The sequence below is a fragment of the Convolutriloba macropyga genome, chromosome 12 (assembly GCF_964194025.1).
Source record: "Convolutriloba macropyga chromosome 12, txConMacr16.3, whole genome shotgun sequence".
In the NCBI taxonomy this organism is placed as follows: Eukaryota; Metazoa; Xenacoelomorpha; order Acoela; family Convolutidae; genus Convolutriloba; species Convolutriloba macropyga.
In genome coordinates, this window is record NC_134479.1 from 30,893,541 (window position 1) to 30,915,587 (window position 22,047).

General features: G+C 35.3%; 2 protein-coding genes across 3 annotated transcripts in view; one reads left to right on the top strand and one right to left on the bottom strand.

Annotated features, from left to right (window-relative positions):
- LOC142350808 (uncharacterized) overlaps positions 1–22,047 on the bottom strand; it is a 201,774-nt gene that overhangs the window by 47,128 nt on the left and 132,599 nt on the right. The window lies entirely within an intron of this gene.
- LOC142350248 (prolyl 4-hydroxylase subunit alpha-1-like) overlaps positions 1,243–22,047 on the top strand; it is a 37,238-nt gene continuing 16,433 nt past the window's right edge. Inside the window, exons 1-9 of one of the 2 annotated variants that reach the window (XM_075402024.1) lie at positions 1,243–1,591; positions 8,444–8,542; positions 8,912–8,958; positions 12,411–12,634; positions 13,471–13,600; positions 15,490–15,736; positions 16,489–16,615; positions 18,427–18,637; positions 19,356–19,640. In XM_075402024.1, the coding sequence (XP_075258139.1) occupies positions 1,334–1,591; positions 8,444–8,542; positions 8,912–8,958; positions 12,411–12,634; positions 13,471–13,600; positions 15,490–15,736; positions 16,489–16,615; positions 18,427–18,637; positions 19,356–19,640 (1,628 nt within the window). In that variant the 5' untranslated portion in view covers positions 1,243–1,333. Of the gene's footprint in view, positions 1,592–8,443; positions 8,543–8,911; positions 8,959–12,410; positions 12,635–13,470; positions 13,601–15,489; positions 15,737–16,488; positions 16,616–18,426; positions 18,638–19,355; positions 20,028–22,047 lie in introns of those variants that run through there. The other variant, XM_075402023.1, reaches the window with a different exon arrangement.

A 22,047-nucleotide genomic window follows, 5' to 3' on the forward strand; every position in this document is an offset into this window, starting at 1 on the left:
CCCGACCCACTAACACCATATCAACTATTTACAAAAAAAAACGAATGTGCCATGTTAAAACTTTTGCGAGTTTGTTGTCAGAATGATTATGGAGAGACCAAAATCTGATTCAAAAAAGTTACACACACGCACAAAACCCATGCACTCACACACTCACACACAAACCAAAACACGCACAAACACAACCACATATACACGAGCAAACACACACACATATACACACACGCATATATATATATATATATATATATATATATATATATATATATATATATGTATTATATATATATATATATATATATATATATATATAAATATATATATATACACACATATATACATACATATATATATATATATATATATATATATATATGTATATAAACAATAATATACCCACACACGCATATATATATATATATATATATATATATATATATATATTATATATATATATATATATATATATATATATATATATATATATATATACATATATATATATATTTAAACCAAAATATCTTCTATATATATATATATATATATGTATACATATATATATATATATATATATATATAAACTATATCTTCTTTATATATATATATATATATATATATATATTTAAACCATATCTTAAGCTAAATCTTAAGCTAATATATATATATATATATATATATATATATATATATATTTATATATATATATATATATATATATATACATATATATATATATATAAATATATATATATATATATTTAAACCAAAATATCTTCTATATATATATATATATATATATATATATATATATATATATATATATATGTGTATACATATATATATATATATATATATATATATATATATATATATATAAACTATATCTTCTTTATATATATATATATATATATATATATATATAAACCATATCTTAAGCTAAATCTTAAGCTAATATATATATATATATATATATATATATATATATATATATTTATACATACATACATACATACATACATACATACATACATACAGATATAATCACTTGAAGAAATTGTCCGGAACTTTGAGCAAAAAGAGATTCATTGAAGGTAAAAGCTAAGCTAAGCTTTGCATGGTTTTAGCTTACAAACTTAAACATTCACTTAATGTTTTTGTATCAGACTTAAAGAGTGCATTACATACACAAGAATGACTAAGAAAATTAACCAAACCATTTACCAATATGACTTTTGTCATTTTCGCTCTTTGCTCTTTGAGTTGTACAAAAATATCTCTCGCATACAACGTTAATCAACAAAATAAAATTTGAGCACTATAGCACAGATTAACAATGAGAGGTACTTTTTTCAGCTTGCAATATAATTCTCTAACGATTTTTGTCTTGTTAACTTGTCATCATCATTACGAATTTGGATGCGAAGCTCAGCAGGGGTCAAAGGCCAACAGTAAAGCCAGTAAAGAGAAACAGGTGGATACATCACACGGTGGCCTGTACGCTTCCGGGGATAAATTGCTGTATTTGTTCCAGTATGATTTCAAATTGTGCCAGGGTGTCAGAGATGTGCTCCAGTATTCTTTAGTTTTGCAGGTAAAAAATATACTCGAACTCTCATTTTGGAGGAGGATTAATATGTTCAGCGGGTATTTTTGCGGTGTCATTTTTAGTGATTGATATAATCATCGCAGAAATTTGCAAATGGTATTTTTTGAAAGCCTTTTCTGCGTAGGATATTTTAATTGGAGGGTCTTTGAATTTTGCTTATTTTGACAAGTTATTGCCCGGGCTGACCACCATAAATCAATCTTAGATACCATATCAAAATCATGTATGGTGCTTATGGTATCTTAGATACCACATCAAAGCCATACAAAAAACACAACAAAGTCTCAAATGACGTTTTTGGATCGCAAAATACATTAAGCAAAAGTGACAAAATTTTATTTTCGTTAGAATAATAAAAAAAACGTTTTTAAGGGGACTTGGATTCCATATCCAAGACCATAGAAATCTATGGCCCATAGAAGACCATAAACACAAAAATTTTAGGAATCATTTTTTTTGTAACACACATTGCTTCGTTTCTACTTGATATCTGCAACTTCGTTCTCATATGCATCCATCAGCACCTTTTGGTTCCTCTTTTTATCATTGCTTGCCCCATTGGCTGCGGTGCAGGCTCATTGGGTTGCTCCTGTGCCCCAAGTAGCGATTTGTAGAACCCCTATGTCGGCATCATCGCCAAAAATTTCGTGCTCCAGATTGGAAAGTCCTGAGCTTTTCCCGTGTAGGTCAGCAGCTGCAGTGTCTGTTGATCCATGGTAGTTTGATCAGGCAACACAGTTGTGAAATAAAAATGCTCAGCAGAAAAAGATTATGACTGTCAACAATAAATTAATTTTGTTTTCAATATTAGTTTTATGACTTAGAAAGCTGGTAGGCTCATTACCTGTGAGGTTTCGTATTTTCGCAAGCTGAATAAAATGTGTTGTTTGAACTAAGTAGACAAATTAAATTCTCAAAATGGAAGAATAACAAAACTTATGTTTTACAGTACAATTTGGAGATTTACAGGAGACATCTAATTATGTGACAAAGATGGTGATTTGATTTTGGGGATGAAAACAGGCTCAAGAATCAGGTGTACATAACCCGTTATTAATAAAGAAAGTCAGGTTTCAAACCTAATCTTAATACAATGATTTACAGTGGGCGCCACAAGGGTTATTTTATATGTTTTTGCCTGCAAATTTTCCTAGAAATCAGTCCTAAGTGATAAAATAAATAAAAAGCAATTACAGTTTTTCAGGAATTCGTTCACATTTCCGTAAGTATCATAATCCGGTTCTACACAATCTAACTTTACTCTAATAATGGTTCTCTACACTCCCCAGTTTCAACGGAATATTGATTCTAAGTACGATTAATTGACGATTCTTTTATATTAATTTTGAGACGAAAAATTAAATTGCTCTAGTCTTAGTTATCTGATAAGTTAAACTTTCTTTCTCTTAATTCTATCTAAGTTCAGGGCTATAGTTTGATTGAAATTTTAGCGCCCCCACTCAGACGTTAGCTGATTATGTAGAGTCTGTTTCCATCAAAACTTCTGAAAGTTTCCACCTTCGATACTAGCACGGATATCGTGAAGATGTCGGCTGCTATTTTGTCTGTAGGAACGTAAGAAATTAAAATAGTCCCACTTTCGGTCTTGTCGCGAATGAGTCTCAATGTTTTTGCTGCCCTTGTGCATAACTGGCTTTGGCACAATTTGATACAACTCTGATTGTCCTCTCTTATTGCTATTAGATGTTCGGGTTAGATGTCGAAATCATCAAAAATATATTTCAGACAAAATACTTCTTGATCTACTGCTGCCATTACCTGATATACTGTTTCCTGAACAAAGAGTAAATGTGGTGTGCTTCTGACACCCCAGCTGAGTGCGCCACGTCCGTTGAGCTTGAAGTAATAGCCCTTCGTTGATTTTCTGTCCTTCACATCACCAGTCCGGTCTGCATCTATTTCCCTCTTTAAATCACAAGTAGCCTGTTTTTTGTAAACAATTTTCAAGCTTTTGAACATTGAAGATATCGCAGGAGTTGTTTTCTGCATACCCTGTGTTAATGGGTAGGTGCATTCATGTTTTTGGACAGAATGTTGGCTGTGAACTTGATGTCTGGCCTCGTCTGTTTGGCCAGATACAGAAGCGTTTGTAGATCCTCTGGTCCAATACTTCGTGTCCGTTCTGACTTGTATCAAGTTTCAAATTCAAATTGGCCAGAGTTCTTGAGGTTTTGCATTGATCCAATCGAAAACGCTCAATTGTATCTATGTAGCGATCTTGGTTGACTGTGACTTTGTCCTCCTCTTGTCTGACTCTTAAACCCAATAAACCAGTGTAGTAACCCTCTGTCATCTATTGAATTGTTGCCCTGATTGACTTCTTGACATGGAAGATCCCTGTCATGCTTCTTGATGCTACTATGATGTCCCCAACCAGGACAAGGTGAAGGTGTGATCCTCTGTCTATGCTCTGGCGAACAAACAATGGTCGTTCCTGTTGCTGGTGAAACCCTGTCGCAGTGGAAAGTTTTCTAGCTCCTTATACCTGTTGTTGGTAGCCTGTTTTAAAACATAAATTGACTGATTCAATCGACATATTAACTTCCTTTTATCTCATCCTCGTTTTAAAAACTCCTGTGGCTCTTCCAGATACACCTCTTCCTCTATTGGCGATTGCAGAAATGCCCTCTTGACATCAAATTGATGCATCAGTTGGCCTTGCTTCGCTGATAGTTGGAGTGGTATCCTGAACGCCTCTGGCTTACAGGTAGGCGCAAAAGTCTCAAAATAGTTCAGTCCTTCCACTTGTTTGAAGCCCTTCGCTGCATAGCGTGCTTTGTATTTGTCAACTTGACCACTAGGTCCAAATTTAAGTTTGTGCTCCTATTTGCCCCGTATGACGTCCCTGTCTGTTGGTGGTCTCACTAGGTACCAATTCTCGTTGTCTTGCAGCGCCCTAACCTCGTCCTTTTTAGCCCGGTGCCACTGTTCCCAATCGTCACCTTGTTTGACTTGGTAGACTTTTTTGGGTTCTACAGAGTCAGTCTTAGTTACAACAAGTCACCCTAAGTCTATGTGTTGTCAGCAATTGAAGCCACTTTGGTCTCCTTGATGGTCTCATTTCTCACTGCCACCACCTTGCGTGTGTTGGGTACGTACACCAGGTACCGTTGTCTCCTTCAGTGTAATACGCAAGTTTTTCTTCAAGTGCCTTGGGTTCAAGATTGCCGACGTCTTTGTTCGTGTTCCTGAAGAAGACTCTGCAACCAAACATAGATCAATTACTATTTGATAGCTTGGGTTTTATACCACACATCAGCTCTGCTTGGCACTTTCCTTCTCCTCGTCCAAAACCATATTTCTTGTTGCGTAAAGAGTTGCTGCTCCCTACAACACCTTGGGAAGTCCTAAGTCAATGAGCAAGCATATTGCCATCTTGAGCAGTGTCGTGCTGTTCCTCTAAGCGAATCCATTCTGTTGTGGCGGTTTTTTGGTATGGACTTCTCCTGTAGAATACCTTTATCTAAGCAAAAAAAACTTTGAGCTGCTCTGAAAGAAACCTCTTTGCATTGTCTTGCCTCAGCTTCGTGGGCGTCCCCACATTGAGAGGAAACTTTTAAAGCTCGCCAGTGTTTCTCTCTTTGCCTTAAGCAAGTCCACAAACACAAACTTTGTTTACTGGTACCCTAACCGGAACCCTAATATTGACACTACTCTAAAAGGTCCCGTCACGTCCGTGAACACCCTCTCCACCTTCTCTTTTGAGTCTCTGTCACTCTTGGTCAATGCGTGCCAGTTATTGTGACCTTGGGCAATGCGCACCAATTGCATACATCGTCGAGTTCCCCCACTGTCTGTGCTGAAATCCTGACCACATCTGGTTGATTCAAATGACCCAGTTGTCTTCGCTAAGTTTTTCACTGTCAAGTTTCAAGCGGTTGGAAGTCATCTTGAATTCTAGAACGCTGAAAGATAAGTAAAACAAATTATTTTCTTGCTTTAGTTTTTACCCGAGCTCCCTTCTGGAGTTTCTTGCAGCTAATATCTTTCCCGGAAATGACACTATGTACCCATTCCCTGTAGCGTGAGAATGATAGGAGAACAGGTTTGAGGAAGAGTCAAGCACACACAAAACATTCTTGAGTTGCATTGGAATTAATCTTTGATTTAGTTTATGTTGATCCTCACACAGCCTCTGCCCTCTACTTTGGAGGCCTCTTCGTTGGGATTTATGACCACTGATTGTATGGGTACATTCTACAGGAACACTTCGATGTTTTTAACTACGTGATCGACACAACCACTGTCCACCTGCATGCCTGCTTTCTTCCCCTGGTTAAGAGCTGCGCAGGATTCTTCGTCTGGTGTTGCCAATGTTGGACCCATTGCCACTGAATCATGTTTGCCTTCAACTCTTTGTCTCTTGCATGCCCTGTCTGTATTGCAATTCTCACCACATTTGCTACACTGTGCTGCCCCTTTCCTCCTGCAGTTCTTGGCAAAGTGTCCAGGGATCCGATCGCACGCACAAAGCAGTGTCCCCTTATGATTCATTCTCTCTCTGTGCTGTAATCTCATGGAAGTTCTACAGCCATTTCTTCAACTCGTACCACCAATCCCTATCACCAAGCTGTACCAACAAACTAAAGTCACCTCAGTCGGCGTCTCCACACTCAAAATTCTCTCTTGCTAAACGTTCCAAGCCTTTGCTCTATCTCTGATGCCGTCATCTCCCACACAGTCTTATCACATTAGCTTGAGGGTTCTCGCATCTAGAGTAGTTGTCAGATGGCACCACACATTGCTTCTTTTCGCCTTGATGACTAAAACTTCGTTCCCATATGCATCCATCAGCACCTTTTGGTTCTTCTTTTCATCCTTGCTTGCCCAATTGGCTGTCGTGCAGGCTCATTGGGTCGCTCATCTGTCCCCAGTAGTGATTTGTAGAGTCCCTTCGTCGGCATCATTACCACAAATCTCGTTCTCCAGATTGCTAAATCCGGCGCTTTTCCCGAGTAGGTCAGGAATTTCACTGTCTGTTGATCCATCTTAGTTTGGTCAGGCAAAACTATTGCGAAAATAAAGTGCTCAGCAGAGAAGGATTATGACTGTTAACAACAAATTTGTTTTTTTTTTTAAAAATTAGTTATATGAAATAGAAAGCTGTTGGGCCCATAACTGTTTGGTAGAGGAATTTTGCAAGCGGAATAGAAAGCGTTTTTAACTAAGCAGAAAAATTAATTTCTTAAAATGAACGATTAAAAAAAATACCTTACAGTAGAAATTACAGGAGACATCTGATTATTAGAACATATACCCATAAGACATAAAAGACATAAGACATAAGACATAAGACAAAAAAGTCAATATACAAACCTAATCTTAATACCATGAATTACAGTGGGCGCCACAAGGGTTGTCTAATATGTTTTGCTTCTGCAAATTTCTTAGATATCAGTCACAAGTGATAACACAAATGCAATTATACTTTCCAGGAATTCGTTCACATGTCCGTTGGTATCATAACCATTCAATACGCGCTGGGAAGTTTTTACAAAAAAGAGTCTCAGTCTAATAATAGTTATCTAGATTCAGAAGTTCTAGCCGAATATTGATTCTAAGAAACATTAATTGACGATTAATTTTTCATAAATTTTGTGACTAAAATCGATTTGCTCTCGTCTTAGTAATCTGGTAAGTTAAACTTTCTTTCTAATAATTCTAACAAAGTTCAGGACTATAATTTGATCGAAATTCTATCATGGATCAATAATGATAAAAAATTAATTTGAAAAGAGAACTTAAAATGTCCCGTTCTGTCAATTAAAAATTTGGAATTATTTATTAAATTGTATTTTAACGCTTTTCGAATATATATTTTCTAAAAAATGAAAAGTTAACAGGTGAAACAATGTCAAGCAATTCATTGCAACTATATTTGTTGAACATAACAGCTAATTCAAGAAGTTTGCATCACTTCAACTGACATTCCTAAAAAAATTTTTGGCTTGATGTGTTCCGATTTGTGGTGGACGGGTGGGTGGGAAAATTCTGGGCAATCGCACATTATCGAGGCTCCTTGTTTCATAATTCACAATTAGAAAATATAGAGAAAATTGCGGTTGAACAGAATCAATTCCATTTACTCTCAATATACTTGAGCACTCTGTTTTAAAAACCTACTATATTTAACTCCTTTACCAGAAGAAATAAAGAAAGAATGTTTAATTCTGGTAACATTTTCTGCAGCATCTATGCACTTATTTTCACGTATTATATATATATATATATATATATATATATATATATATATATATATATATATATATATATGTTTACGTATGCATTGAGTACAAGTTCACTGAGCAAAAATTGTATAATTGTTCAGGGGGCTAAGGCACTATTTAATTGCAAGCGCACACACCTCTTTCGTACACACCTCTTGCGTACACATGCCGAGGAAAAGGCGCAAAAGAGATTAAAAGGTTCAGCAACCTTTTCAATTACAAAATTTGATATTACATTTCAATTTCATTTTTGCTTTAACTCTTCTTTTTCCGTACGTGGATGATTCTTCCGCCCTATGATTATAAATCGCGGTTTTATTTCAAAAGCTTTGAAAGTTGACAAAAAATGGTTTTTAAATTTTGTACTCGGTGTTTTTTCTTCATGGTTGATTGTTTGTAAGAAGAGCAGAAAAATGTTTATTGAGACTCCTAAAGGTAAACTTTTTCGAGGAATCAAAAAACTGTGGAGAGATTAGCCAAGATTTAACAGTTCGTTGATTGCTTTTGAGCGAAAGAAGAGTACTGAAAAAGCAACCACCTCCTTGAAAGATAAGCGATTGATGCAGCTTGAAGAGGGAATATATTTTAGGAGCTGTTGAAGGAGGAGGACATTTTGAAAGATGTGACTTATCCTGTGAAGAAACCTCCGTGGACTGACCCTCACATCATATACCACCCTATCAATCAGGCTAGATTGTGCCTCTTTTACCAATACCTCTATCGGAGCGTCATTGTAATCATAATGACAAAACTTGCATCAACAATGCGTCGCATATATGTTTTATCTCAGCGACGTTCAGCTTACTGCATCTTGCTGAGCCAATCAAGATCTTGTTTGCTCAAAACTTTGTATGTCTTGCTAAGATACGTTTTTCATAATAACTCTTAATAATTGTTATGACTTGGTAAGTACTGGGTAAAATGTCTAGATTCTTCAAATATGTCGTAGAATGACGTTTTTAATTATGTTAAATACTGACGATGTTAATATTTTAACATAGTATTTTATTTTACAGGGTGGATATCGAGTCGTTTTGATAACTGTTTTCCGTTTTAGTACATTCTGGTGTACAAGTTCAGCAAAGTGTGGCCCAAATTCAAAAGGTAACAACATTCTCGATTCCCTCATCTTAATTTGAGGTGCTCATTTATTTAACTTAAACTTAATTGTCCCTTTGCTAACACGATCTATTCCCAGGTTTGAGGTCTCAGACCCCACGGGCTTCTGATCAGAGTTTTGTCCACTTAAATTTTTTGCGCTCCTAACCATCTCCTTTCAGGCTATTAAAGACCAACATCATTCTCTGATCAAGCACTGTCCTGCTATATTCCAGAGTTTTGTTCGTTATTGATGTTATCAAAACACTGAAAGTTTGATCACATCATTCAAAAGTCCGCCAATTTTATCCATTCATGAGTATTTGATAAAAATTTCCGTTTTTCTCTCCGGTGAAATAGTTCTTCTATCATGTCCTTGTCTTTCCCAGTAATTTGTCTTTGTATTTCGTAACCTTAATTAAACCTCTTTAAGGGCATGAGTCATATAAAAACTTAATTATTTTGTGTAAATAGTAATTTTTTGAAACTATTATGTTTTATATATCGTGAATTATGGAGTTTATCTTTCTTTTTAATTGCTCTTGAACGTAGTTCATAGCAATTATTGTAAACGTGTGTGTCTTTTTTAATGCAAAATTTTCGCTTGACAATTTTGACTTTTTGAGTGACTTTTACGCCCTTGACTTTTTGCATTTCGCGTGATCTAAAATTCTCTCTCAATCACAATTTCAAGCAGCTGAACTCAATTGGCGGCAATTTAATACTAAAAGTCAAATGAAAAGTGCACCGAAACTGGTGTCATTTTTTACTTTCAATCTTAATAGTGGTATATGTTAACCTCTAATGTGGTTATTTGAAGCCCACTATAGAACTTCTCAGTCCCATTTAGGCTCCCCCCCCCCCCCCCCCCCGACTGAAGCAGGCTGCAATTGATTAGAGTTCCCACTAGTCGTTCAAGAGCAATTCTTCCGACGTTTAGTCGGTTATGTTTCTCTTTTCTCAATTTTTTTATGAAACAAAATCAACAGGCTGTATAATTACGACAGGCCTGAAATATTTCAGACTTAATTGAAAAATTTTGCAAACTCTGTCTGCATTGTACACAAGCACAGGTATCTCTTTTTTAAGCCAATATCAGTGTTGAGCATGTCTAATTGCAAGTCTGATATTAGTACTGGTGCAAAGCTATGATCATGTCCTTTTCTACACTTAGCAGGATAGCTCAAGTCCGTCCAAAAGCAAATCTTGGCCAGGACTTGCACTTAGACTTACATGTCTCGGCCAAAGCTTTTATTTACACTTGCCTGTCTTAGACAAGACTTGACAATGCTTACATATGTCTCAAAATAGCCAACAAAATAAGTCAGTAAAAAGCAAAAGATGGCCAACAAATGGTCGAAAATATGAAAAGAAAGCACAAAAAAAGTAAGTTAGTTAAAATTTTTTGGGCATATTTTGATCATACATCGCTTGGGATCAACCATTATCCCTTAACCGAAAAAAACCTATTTGAATGTCCTATACAATACTTCAGTATTTCAGGGGTTTATTGCAAATTGAATGAAGAATATTGAATCTTGTCTTTAATTTATCTATTTCTTCCAAAACTTTATAATTATCAATTTAGAAGAAAACGAAAGCTTCGTTAAAACCTGCTCGAACTATGCTTTTCCAATTAATTTGTGTGGTGCCAATTGCGGTTCTAACAATTAGCGTTGCGCCCTGTTCTAATGATATCAATTTGTTTCGAATAAAGTCGACAGATTTGAATTTGACTGCTCTGTTCTTTTTCAATAGACTACTCTGTTCTTTTTCAACACATCAGATCTTTTTTTCAATAGAACACATCTGTAGAATATGGCAGAGCAGTTTACACTTCTACTAAGAGCCGAAATCCCGTTGAAACTTCAAACTGTTTCAAATTAGAGCACAGCTCTTCAATTTTTATTATCTGAATTATTCGCAGATTTTGACAACTTTTGAAAATTTAAAAATATAATTTAAGTCATTTGGTTTATTTGGACGCCGTAAAATGCTTCATCCTTTTTAATTTTTACGTACGAATTATCTCAGTTCCTCATATAATTTGTGCCTTCTTATTTTGTCATTTTCTGTTTTCAGTACGTAAAACCAATCTGACTGTTGCTACATCAAACGAAAAGATCTAAACAACAACTTTTTTTATCCTATTTGAAAAAAAATCCATAAGCCTAAAAACCACTGCAACCTAGACAACGGTTAGATTATTTTTAGCATAAAAATTTAATTGAGACATATTCTTAACAAAAAAAACAAAAAGAATAAACAACATGAGCAATCATCAAAAATCAAATCTCTTTTTTGAAACAATTGATGTCAAAACTTTTCTTACAGCTAAATATGAGCTAAAATAAAGCAACTATTCGATTTGCGTCATTGAAGGGTTTTTCAATTGCGTCATTAATGAGATTGCGAAGCAGAATGACAGAAGGAAGTACAAAAACTAAAGGAACGCAAAGAATCTTTGAGTTTTTTGAAACTAAAAAGTGCCAAGTATATTAAATCTACTAGAAATCTAATGAAACAATTAGGTATTTTCAATTTAGCTTTTCTAGAGAGCCAACATAAACAGTTGTCGTTGCGACTAAACGAGAGGACAGCAGAAACTAAAATAACATACAGGACACAAAATAACTTGCAAAAACAGGCAGTTCTAAAACCCTATTACTCTAACTTCATTGGAGACAAATGAGACCTAACGCTAATTTGTCTAAACGACAGCACGAAAATTAGAACTACAGAAAGCTGAAAAATCAATAATATTTCTGAACGCAATCAGTTTTTTAAATGGTCAAGAAAAGATGGGAAAAATTCCCATAACCTCAATTTTACCACATTAGTGTCTCAATGGGCCTTAAGTTTTCAATAAAATTTTTTATGATGACAGTTAGAACAAAAAATACTTGACCACTCAGAAATTAGCTAATATTTCATGAAAATAGACTGTTATTATTTGCACAAATATGAAAAAAAAATTTCAGCTCTAGACAATTTGTTCATGCTTTATTAAAAAACTATTGGTACTGGTTGTTAATGATAAAAGCAACAAGAGAAAAACAACAACAGATAGGGACAAAACTTAAAAAATCTCATAATATTTTATGAACGTATAGTCATAAAGTCTAAAAATCGGACAGCTATCAACGAGAAAATTTTCAAAAAGTTTGTTTATGCTTCATTAGCGAGCCAATTGCACTTCGGCTGATGCGATTGAATGGAAAAGCAACAAAAGGATAATTACAACAATTAAATAGGGGCCTCTTTAAATTAAATTAAATTAAATTAAATTAAATTAAATTGGTTCCGCTTAGGCTTTCAATAAGATTTGTTTTAATGTTCTGCGCTACACTTAATCTCGTGGGAGCCTTTTTTTGTTGGAAAACTTCTAATTGCGTAGCATTGTTTTGAAAAGTTTCTGAATAAAATTTAATGTGCTTTTAATCATTTGATTTGCTTAGAATTCTGAGCACCTTGACCCGCAACGGTTCCACAACTGCAACTTGGGACACTTTATTCGACAATCCTCAACAAATAGTGACCTATCCTCAGTTTACTCCTATGCTGAAAGACATCGAGACTCTGACAATAAGTGCTATGGATCTAAAGAAGGCTGCTCTGGGATTGCTGAGACTTCAAGAGTTGTACCAGTTGGACACTTCGGCAATTGTTAAGGGCAAAATTAGTGAGTAAACGGTCATATAACTTGGAACCCAGAGCTTTATTTTCTGAAAACTATGTTGATCGATGTTCTGAAATTTTTATTTTTAAAAGTTAGCACAAAACTCTTAAAGGACTATGCGCTGAAAAGCTCTGATAAGGCTGAAATTTGTATCAATTCATTTCGCTCAGCACATTTTTGGCAAAATTTTACTGTTTTTACTGACATTCTGACAAAACTCTATAAGGAAAAATTATAGCAAAAAGAGCAGACCAATTAGCATGTTTTTAAAAAAAAAAATTATTTTGGCAAGTAAATTGAATTGAAAACGTTAACTAAATCATTTTGTTAATGATGATAGCTAAATGAGCAGTACAACTCGCAAAACGGTTCATTAATTGAGATAGCAGCATAGTTGCGTTTGGACCCATGCAATCCGGTTTTCACTCTATTGGTGGCAATGTGGCACCCCTCTGATTGAATTTTATTGGAATATGGCCGCAAAAAATATTTGTCTAGAGCCCAATTATCACGAACAATAAAATGCGGTGAAAATCCATTTCTGTAGAATAAAGGTGGATTTCGCTCTGAACAGAACTATGAATGCTAAACCGTCATTTGATTATCATAGATCCATAATATTTTCCCAAGTCGAGGAAATTTCTGAATTTTATGTAATAAATGAACTGAAAAGCGCTCAGTTTTTACAAGATCAGCTCATTGAACAGATCACTGAAGTCGGCACAGCGTTGCATTTCTCTCTCAATATTCCGGTGAAAATGTGCCGATGCTGCTACCCGGTTTTTTGGTTATTATTTTTATCAAAACTGTTCACTGAAGCTGAATATGTTCAATTTCAGAGACGTACCGTGGTCTGCGAGGTCTGCGTCCGGGCGAGATTGAGGTGTTTGTGGAGGCGGCCATTGATTACAATGACAAGTGCAGGGCTCTTGAGTGGCTCAGACAAAGCGCAGTCTCATCAGCTGCAAGGTTAGACAATGTTTATTTCTTTCAAAGAAATAAAAAATTGTTTCCCTTAAAAAAATGAAACTTATTGCTATACATATGTCATTACAAAATTTGCTAAAAGTGGCGAACACTTGTGTATACACAAGCGCACCGTTTTAAAGTGACTTATTTTTTTTCTGTGTACTTTAATATCATTAATATTAACGTAATCGAAGCAGTACTTTATCGATGCTGAAGGAAAAAAGAAACAAGTTTAAGAAGCCATGAGCACCTTGATAAAAGTTTTTTGCGATAGGAGTAGTAAAAAAGGAAAATCGAATTGGTCAGAGATTTCCGTCTTGTAATTCGCCATCTAACTCAGGTTGTAGAACTTGCGTTTAAGAGTTGTAAAAGAATATCACTAAACGCAATAAGCTGCGAAGATCCTTTTCCGATTTCTGTGAAAAAGATTGAGGTGAGCTGAAACTTTCAAAAATTTAAATTTTTATAAAAAAAAGCTGTCTGATTTTTAGAATGACATTAACGTTATGATCATAACGTGATCTAAAAGTTACCTGTCATCCTCAGAACTTCATCAGCCCTTGAAATGTTCTGTGATAGAAGATAAATGTTCTGTTAATTAAGACGACATAAATGTGCTGCCTAAAGTTTATCTCTTTCGAGTAACTAAACTTAGATATTTAATTATTCTTTCATAAAAAAAGTTTTTAACTATATTAGTCCTGTCGGTCTTTTTAATGGAAGCTTTTCTTTTAAATTTTGCAATGTTTTGCAAATTTTTAAAATATCAGTTCATTTCATTTATTTACTAACAAGGCTGGATAACTCAAAGTTGCAGAGTCGAATCAAGCTGAAGTTAGCCTCACTAAACCGTGGCCAGCTACTGACAAAAACAACAGCTCGCTGGTCGTTTGAGAGCAATTCGCCCGATGTTAGTCGGTTATGTTTAAACGTTTAAATGTGAATCGTTTTTCTTCATTTCTGCTGCACAAATCAGGCTTTTTCCAGGTTAAAATATAATGGTTTTCATTTGAAAAATCACAGTACAGCATCAAATTTTTAACCAGTTCTTTTAAACTATTGTAATTCGAAGTCGTTGTTTTTCTCCATGTGGTCATTTGAATGTCAAAGTTTTATCCATTTGGCCAGAATTTTTGCACAAGTTTTAAATTCGAACTTTGATCTTTCAACTCTGGAAAGTGATTCTTGAAACGTTTAAGAATTTCAACTTTATGGGTGTAACATTTTTTATCAGCTTAATATGAAAGACTTTTTGCAAGAATTTTCAGCTGTTGGCATTTGCTCTTTTGGCATTTGATTCGATGTAAACCATTGTAAAGCTCCGAAAAAACAATACATAGAAAGTTTGATTTGAAAGACGTGGTATAAATTTTACGCATTTCAGGCGAGGATTTCTTAAAGTTTTGGCTTCTTCACCGAATTTATAAATTTCCCCTTTTAGGATTGCTGGAGTATTGGGATTGTTTAGCTATTTATAACCACACAACTTATGGTAAACTATTTTATAATCTTCATTTTTAGTCAGTTAATTGTTTTTTTTCCACCTATGAAAAAGTATTTTCTCTGTTGAAAGCAATCGGTGTATTTTTTTTTTGCTTATGAACCTCCCCAGTCAAAATCGGACGGTTATCTTGCAAGATCTTGTAAGATTCTTGCAAGATAAACGTCCGGATCTTGCATCTTGCAAGATAAACTTTTTTTGCAAGAGTCTTGCAAGATCTTGCAAGATAAACGCTATTCGCAAGAATCTTGCAAGATCTTACAAGATAACCGTTGGAGTTCGTCTGGGGCTTAGCAAATATTAGCACAGCTCCTGGGCTTTAGCTGGCCCTGATTAACTTTTCCACGACAAATTCAAACCTATATGCACTGAATAACGCTCATTGCAGGTACAATTTGTCACTGTCAGTGCGAATGAAGAAAGCCGACCAAGAAAAGTGTGACAAGCAGTACTGCATAAGAGGAGATCAATGTCTGGATGAGAAGAGGGAGTTAGAAGTCAGTTACGAGAGACTTTGCAGGGAACCAGAGAAGCATTCCACCCCAGACCCAACTCTCAAATGTGGATTGTGGAGAGAGAAGCCGGAGTTTATTTGGAAACCACTCAAAGTTGAATGGATGCTGGAAAATCCAACAGTATGTAGCAAAAAATGATCAAAAAGCGTCAATTTTCTACAATTTTTTGAATAAAGCAAAAAAAATAGAGCAGAAAAAATTTTTGGCCTTGATCTGTGGAACGGCGACATATGAACTATACCGGGTTGAGATGTCAAGTGTTTTATACGCTAAAAAACAGAGAAAATCGGGAGGTTGAATGCAGTGAAAAATTTTGTCACATTTCATTACATTCACTGCTAAAATATGATGGCGTTTCGAGGCGGAAATATTTTTCATTTCAATTCGTACCTTAATTCGAGTCATACCAGATCATACTGTGATTGACTTTGAGGTGAGACTATATAAATGTCAAGAAGACATTTTAGGACTATGTTAGGAATATTGTTCTACCCTGATAAGATCTTACCGACAAATCTTATCAAGGTGCATTTGATTCCCTGAGAGCGCACTCTCAAATAAAAAAAGGTATACCTATTTCATAACAGTTTTGCACAGTAAACTGTTCTATAAATAAGTTCTATGAGGAACAGGAGAGTAGCTAAAGTAAGAGCAGTGAAGATTCTGATTGGAATCAGGACATCTAATCAAGGACCAAGATCAATTTCATAATTGAAAAATCTAGACAGGTAAGTTTGATCACGAATCATAACACCAAGATCATCAATTTATTTCTTAGATAAGGAACCTCAAAACGATTTTATAAAAATGAACGAACTCTTACATTCGTGATTCGTGTTATTGTGATTCTGAATTGATTTGTGTTGTTTGAGGTGTTTGTGATCTACGATTTTTTCACCGATGATGAGATAGATGATCTATGGGATGCTTCACCCACTCTCAGTAGAGGAGTCATGGTCACTGATGACGAGAAGATGCGATTCAGTGAAACCAGATCGGGTGCGTATCCTACCCCAGTATACCATAGCATATTGGAACCCAGTTTTAGACGTCGACTTATGGAAAGAATTAATAATTCTAGTTGGGGATACCTCTTAATTATAGACCAATTGCGACTGGTTAAAGTCGAGGAAAAGTTTTTTCATTAATAGCCGCGAAGTGATAACGGCTATTATTGGGGATATTGTGGTTTTTTACAATTCAAAGAATTTGAATAGTATTGGGGCGCTGTCTTTTTTTTAAAGATCTGTTCACACATTTTCATGATTTTTGAAGTCAAATTGGAGTAGTGATTTTGGTCACGCCGAAACAGGAAGTGGAGCGAAAAAGCGAGTGGTTTTTGCGGCGTGAAATTTTTTCGCTCTAATTTTAAAGTAGAGTGAACGGTATTTGAACAAAAATTCGCTTTCTCGTAAGTGGCTTTTTGTTCACATGCGGCAATTTTATTTTGATTTTCACTGTTTTTTGAATTTTTGGATCTGAATTTTCACGCTGAAAATCGTTTTCCCAATCCATTCATAGTTCATTCTAGGCCTAGTTTTTTGTTTAATCAATGAAGATTATTTGAATAGTACATCAGGACTTGTCCTGCTATTTTTTTAATTCGTCGTCTCCATCGATGATTCTTACGACCTGACTTCTTGGAATTGACCTATTCAATGACTTCAGTGCCTTCTATTTCTTTTGTAGTTAAATTTTTTGTACTTGACGTCATTTCTGCTTTTAGGTCAATTGCGTGATTTACCTCACTAAAAAATGACTTCTGAACTCACTTAGGGAACTTTTTCGAACATTTAATATAGATCAATAGTGTGCATCTAAGTAGTCTATTTCTTGAGAATTAGTCTTGAGTTTTTGATTTTGAATATCAATTTTGAAAAGGCTCGTTTAGAGCTTTCTCCTTATAGACCATATGTGTAACAAAATTAACAGTCCAACTCTAACCCGAAAAATCTAGCGTTTATTAAAAGACTGGTGGGCGATCTGTCTGTCTTATTTCTTTAGTGGTCTCACAAGCGTCTATCGCGGCTATTTTCCGGCAATCTGCCGGCTATGTTTATCCCAGCTAAGAACATTTCATAGCAAGTAAAGTTGGAGCATGTCTTTTTTCATGGGTCGAAGAACAGTTGTTTCATATGCGCATTTCTGTCGAGCATGGTCTGTTCGTAAGTCGAGGAATTGATTATTTTGGCATTAGTAATAATTATTTAATCGCGTTTCTTTCTGCGGATAAGAAACCGTTCACAAACAAAACCAAACTGGCATTGCAATAGGCAGTCAAACGTAGAAAACTCGGATGTTTCTGTTTGCGCCCATATTTTAACATAATGAATTACTAATGTCCTGTGACGAAGTTTGTAGCAATTTTATTAGTCCTGCAGGTCTTTTTTGATGCGGTTGTTGTAGTACCGTCTTTTCTTCTGATAGATTCTTTTCATCTGCCTATTTGATGTTTTCTGCTCAAAAGGAATAAACAGATAAAACCAGGAGGAGGAGGAGTTCCTGAGGAGTTCTCTCGTAGCCTTACGCCTCACTAATCTCTAGGCATGCAATTCACCGTTCAAGAGACAAAAATTAATGCTTAATGAATGAAGCTTAATCAAAAAAGCGTTGACATTCAAATGACCACGTTGCTTCTCAATTGCATGTTTTGAAGTTCTCAAACGTTCGATTAGTTCAACTTTATACGTCCAAACCATTCGCGTCTATAACACGCGAATGGTTTGGACGTAAAAACTGTGTGCTCACTTGCCCAAGTTGTGAAGGGGGACAAAATAGATCAGGATCTTTCAAACTGAAATCATTAACAGGTAACACGGCGTGGCTGGGCGACCATGAAGCCCCGATAGCAGCCAAGCTCTCCCATAGGGTGGGTAGGGCCATAAACAAAAGTATGACGACAGCTGACAAGTGGCAATTGGGCAACTATGGCATTGGGGGACACTACTACTTCCACTCGGACTACTTCGAGGACAAGTACCTGCCCCTACAGTGGTTTTACCCTCTCGGCTGGGAAAACAGGTCACAAACTTTAGTTATCAATCTTTTCGATGAGCAATTTCTTCCGGTGAATGCAAAGTAAGCCGAAGTAAAAGTAAGCCGACATAAAATTTTTCGGCTTACTTTCCCTCATTTTCAAAATTCGGCTCGCTTAACTATCGGCTTACTTGACCAGCACCATTTCTTCCATCTCAAAGGCAAATTTTACCCGTTTGAATGTGATGGTTGCATACTGCAATAAGTTGAGTTATATTCCAAAAAAGTTCAAAAGATCAAACACCCCCCCCCCCCCCCCATTATTTCAATATATAATAGTATAAAAAACATCAATAACATCAATTCTGTATCTTATTTTTAACTTATTTTGTTATGTGAACTTATTTTATGTGAACTCAATAAGTTCCTTTCTCCTCAAAATTCAGTTTCTCGGGAAGTAGTTTACATCGCAGGTTGAGAGCTCGACTATATGAAAAACAAATAAAGTCGAGGAGAGGGTCAATTCCCTACCTTAATTACATGGCCGTACATGACAAGTATAGTCTGTCTCATAAAATTGAAATAATCGAAGGTTCGGAAGACGTCAAAACATGCAATTGACATGCAAATGAGCAATGTGGACGGTGTTTTTGAAGCGTTCGATTATTTCAACTTTATGGGACACGCTATAACTTGATACGGAATCTTTCCGATGTCGACCTCTTAACTATGGCAGTAGAGTAAGTTTCTTTTTCTATTGCAGATTGGTAACTTTTATGGTCTACCTCTCCGACGTTGCCGAAGGTGGCTACACCGCATTTCCAATCCTCAACCTGGCTGTCAAGCCCAGAAAGGGGACTGCTCTGGTCTGGCACAACCTCAACTCAGACGGAGTCCAGGAACCCAGGACTTACCACGGAGGATGTCCAGTTCTTATGGGAAATAAACGTATCGCCAATAAGTGGATCCATTACGGAGGCCAGCCGTTTACAGACCCTTGTTTGCCCAAAGGACTCTCTTATGATCATTCATATTCTTCTCGATTATGGTAATCAGGGTTTAATTTTGGTCAAAAACTTTCAGCTTACTGATTCCTCTCCAAAGAAAAAATATTTTGTATTTCTGTGGATTAGCAATTTTAAATGTTAGTAAATTGAAACTGTATCCTGCAAAATGTTCAGAAAAACTAAATCAGAAAAAAATACTTGTTTTTGGCTGATTATTCAATATTTGTAACATTGCCAACAATTACATTTCATTTAGAACAACTCTCAATATTGGTATGTCTTCTAGTAAAATTACTAATTCTTAGTCTGTCTACAAATAAATTTGCAATACTTCCCGTTTTAGATAACTAAATTTCTTAGATGCTTGTTTTCGTTAAATGTGCACTACTATTATTGAATTTACTTTCGAATTTCGGCTAGAATAATAATTTTTCAATGCAAATCAATTACAACCGAGCAATTACATCAGCTTTCAAAAATTTAACAATGAAGATATAATTAAGATGAGTTCGCAGAAAAAAGAAAAGGTAGAACAAGATGAAATAACTTTGAATTTTTTACCACTCCTGAGTATATTTGCCACGTTCAAGTCTGTTTAAAAATTGAATGAGAAAAATACTACAATAATTTGATATGAATACGACATTTTTCACGGCTTATCGTTTCCGCTTTTAATTGCTCTTGAGCGAAGTTCATAGCATTTAATGTAAACGTGTGTGTCTTTTTCATGCAAAATTTTTGCTTGACGGTTTGGACTTTTCGAGTCACTTCTACGCCCTTGACTTTTTGCATTTCGCGTGATCCAAAATTCTCAATCACAAATTCCAGCAGCTGAGTTCAATTGGTGGCAATTTCATACTAAAAGTCAAATGAAAAGTGCGCCAAAACTGGTGCCATTTTTCACTTTAAATGTTAACAAGGAGGATCGGTAATGTGAGTTCGCACATAAAGTTCCGACCCCGCTCATCTACATTTTTCACTTAATTGTCTACCAAATGAGGAAGAGATAAAAAAGTAACAGATCAACACATCTTTCAACAAAATACTAAATGAGCAAAACAATCTACCTAAGAGGGCCGATGAGACCCGTGGCTGCAATAATACGACTACCGGAAATGAATGTAATAAAAATCAGATAATTACAAATAATAATTAAGACAAAAACTCGTTGTCCATATTTTGAAAACGAAAGAGAAACCAAATCAAAAAACCATCAGATTAAACTTAGGCCAAAAAAGATTATCCCCTACTTCATTAAAGGAAAATATGGGACTTTTCCTCATTGCTTATTGGTATTAAGTCCAGAAGAAATGAACAAAAGGGCAAAACTTAAAACGTTCTTTTTCTGGAAACGAATTAATATCAAACTGATTAGACATATTATGGATCAAATGAAATCAATGTGTGATATCCTTGACTGTAGAGATAAGTTTCGCGTCACAAATCCACTTAGAAATTGTAGAGTGCATTCGAGGTGCGAATCCAAGTTTTACTAATATGTGGGATTACCACTCTTAGTTTTACTTAGCAATCGTGATGCGATTGCAGACAAAATTATTGAGTGTGGAATTCCTCCTCAAATCCGATAGGATCGCTCTTAGTGTAAAGCAGAGTAGATTGAGGCAACTGAGTTCAATTATAAGATTCTAGAGAATGAATAAATAATGAAAAGCGGGAGATATGACCAAAATTTAAAAGTTGACTTAATAGTCGTCGGCAAATTAATTAAATGTGAAATATGACTATTAGCCTGACAAGGGCAAAATTAATTTAGTACTAAGTAATCAAACATGAACTTAATATGGTACAACCGTACCACATATCCTCTGCTGGAGAGAAATTTTTAATCTGCAATAGTGTAAAATTTTTGATAATAATACATATGTACTGGTTAATATAAATAGTAAATAACGTGAGCAACAACAGATTAGTGAAGAAATGGCAATGGAAATGAGGGGTTTATGCTTGAAGAATAAAATCAATGTAAACTCTCAACATGTACTTTCAATCACAAAAATAGAACATAAATTAAGGCATAATCGAGGTGCGAATCCCCAAAATAATAATGTACAGAATATTGGTACATAAACAACATCAACTTAAACTGAAGAACATGTAACACAAACGCAAATAAATATTGAACATTAACTCAAAATGAGCGCACAAGTGGTACTAATCCATATTTAAATTAATAATGGACAATTAAAGAAATCAGAATGAACGCATTCAACAATTTAACAAATTAAACATGGTCGTTTTTAGCTTAAATCTGATTTTCTGCATCAAAGACGCTCATGCTAACCTCTCTTGTATAATCCTCATAGTCATAGCTCTCGGATGACCATGTTCCAACTGGAGGGGGTGCAGGAGGACTCACTACTTGCAACTCATAATAAGTCTGTGGTGCAGAGGGTTGTGCTGCCTCTTCTTGAATTATTGTCGCAATCA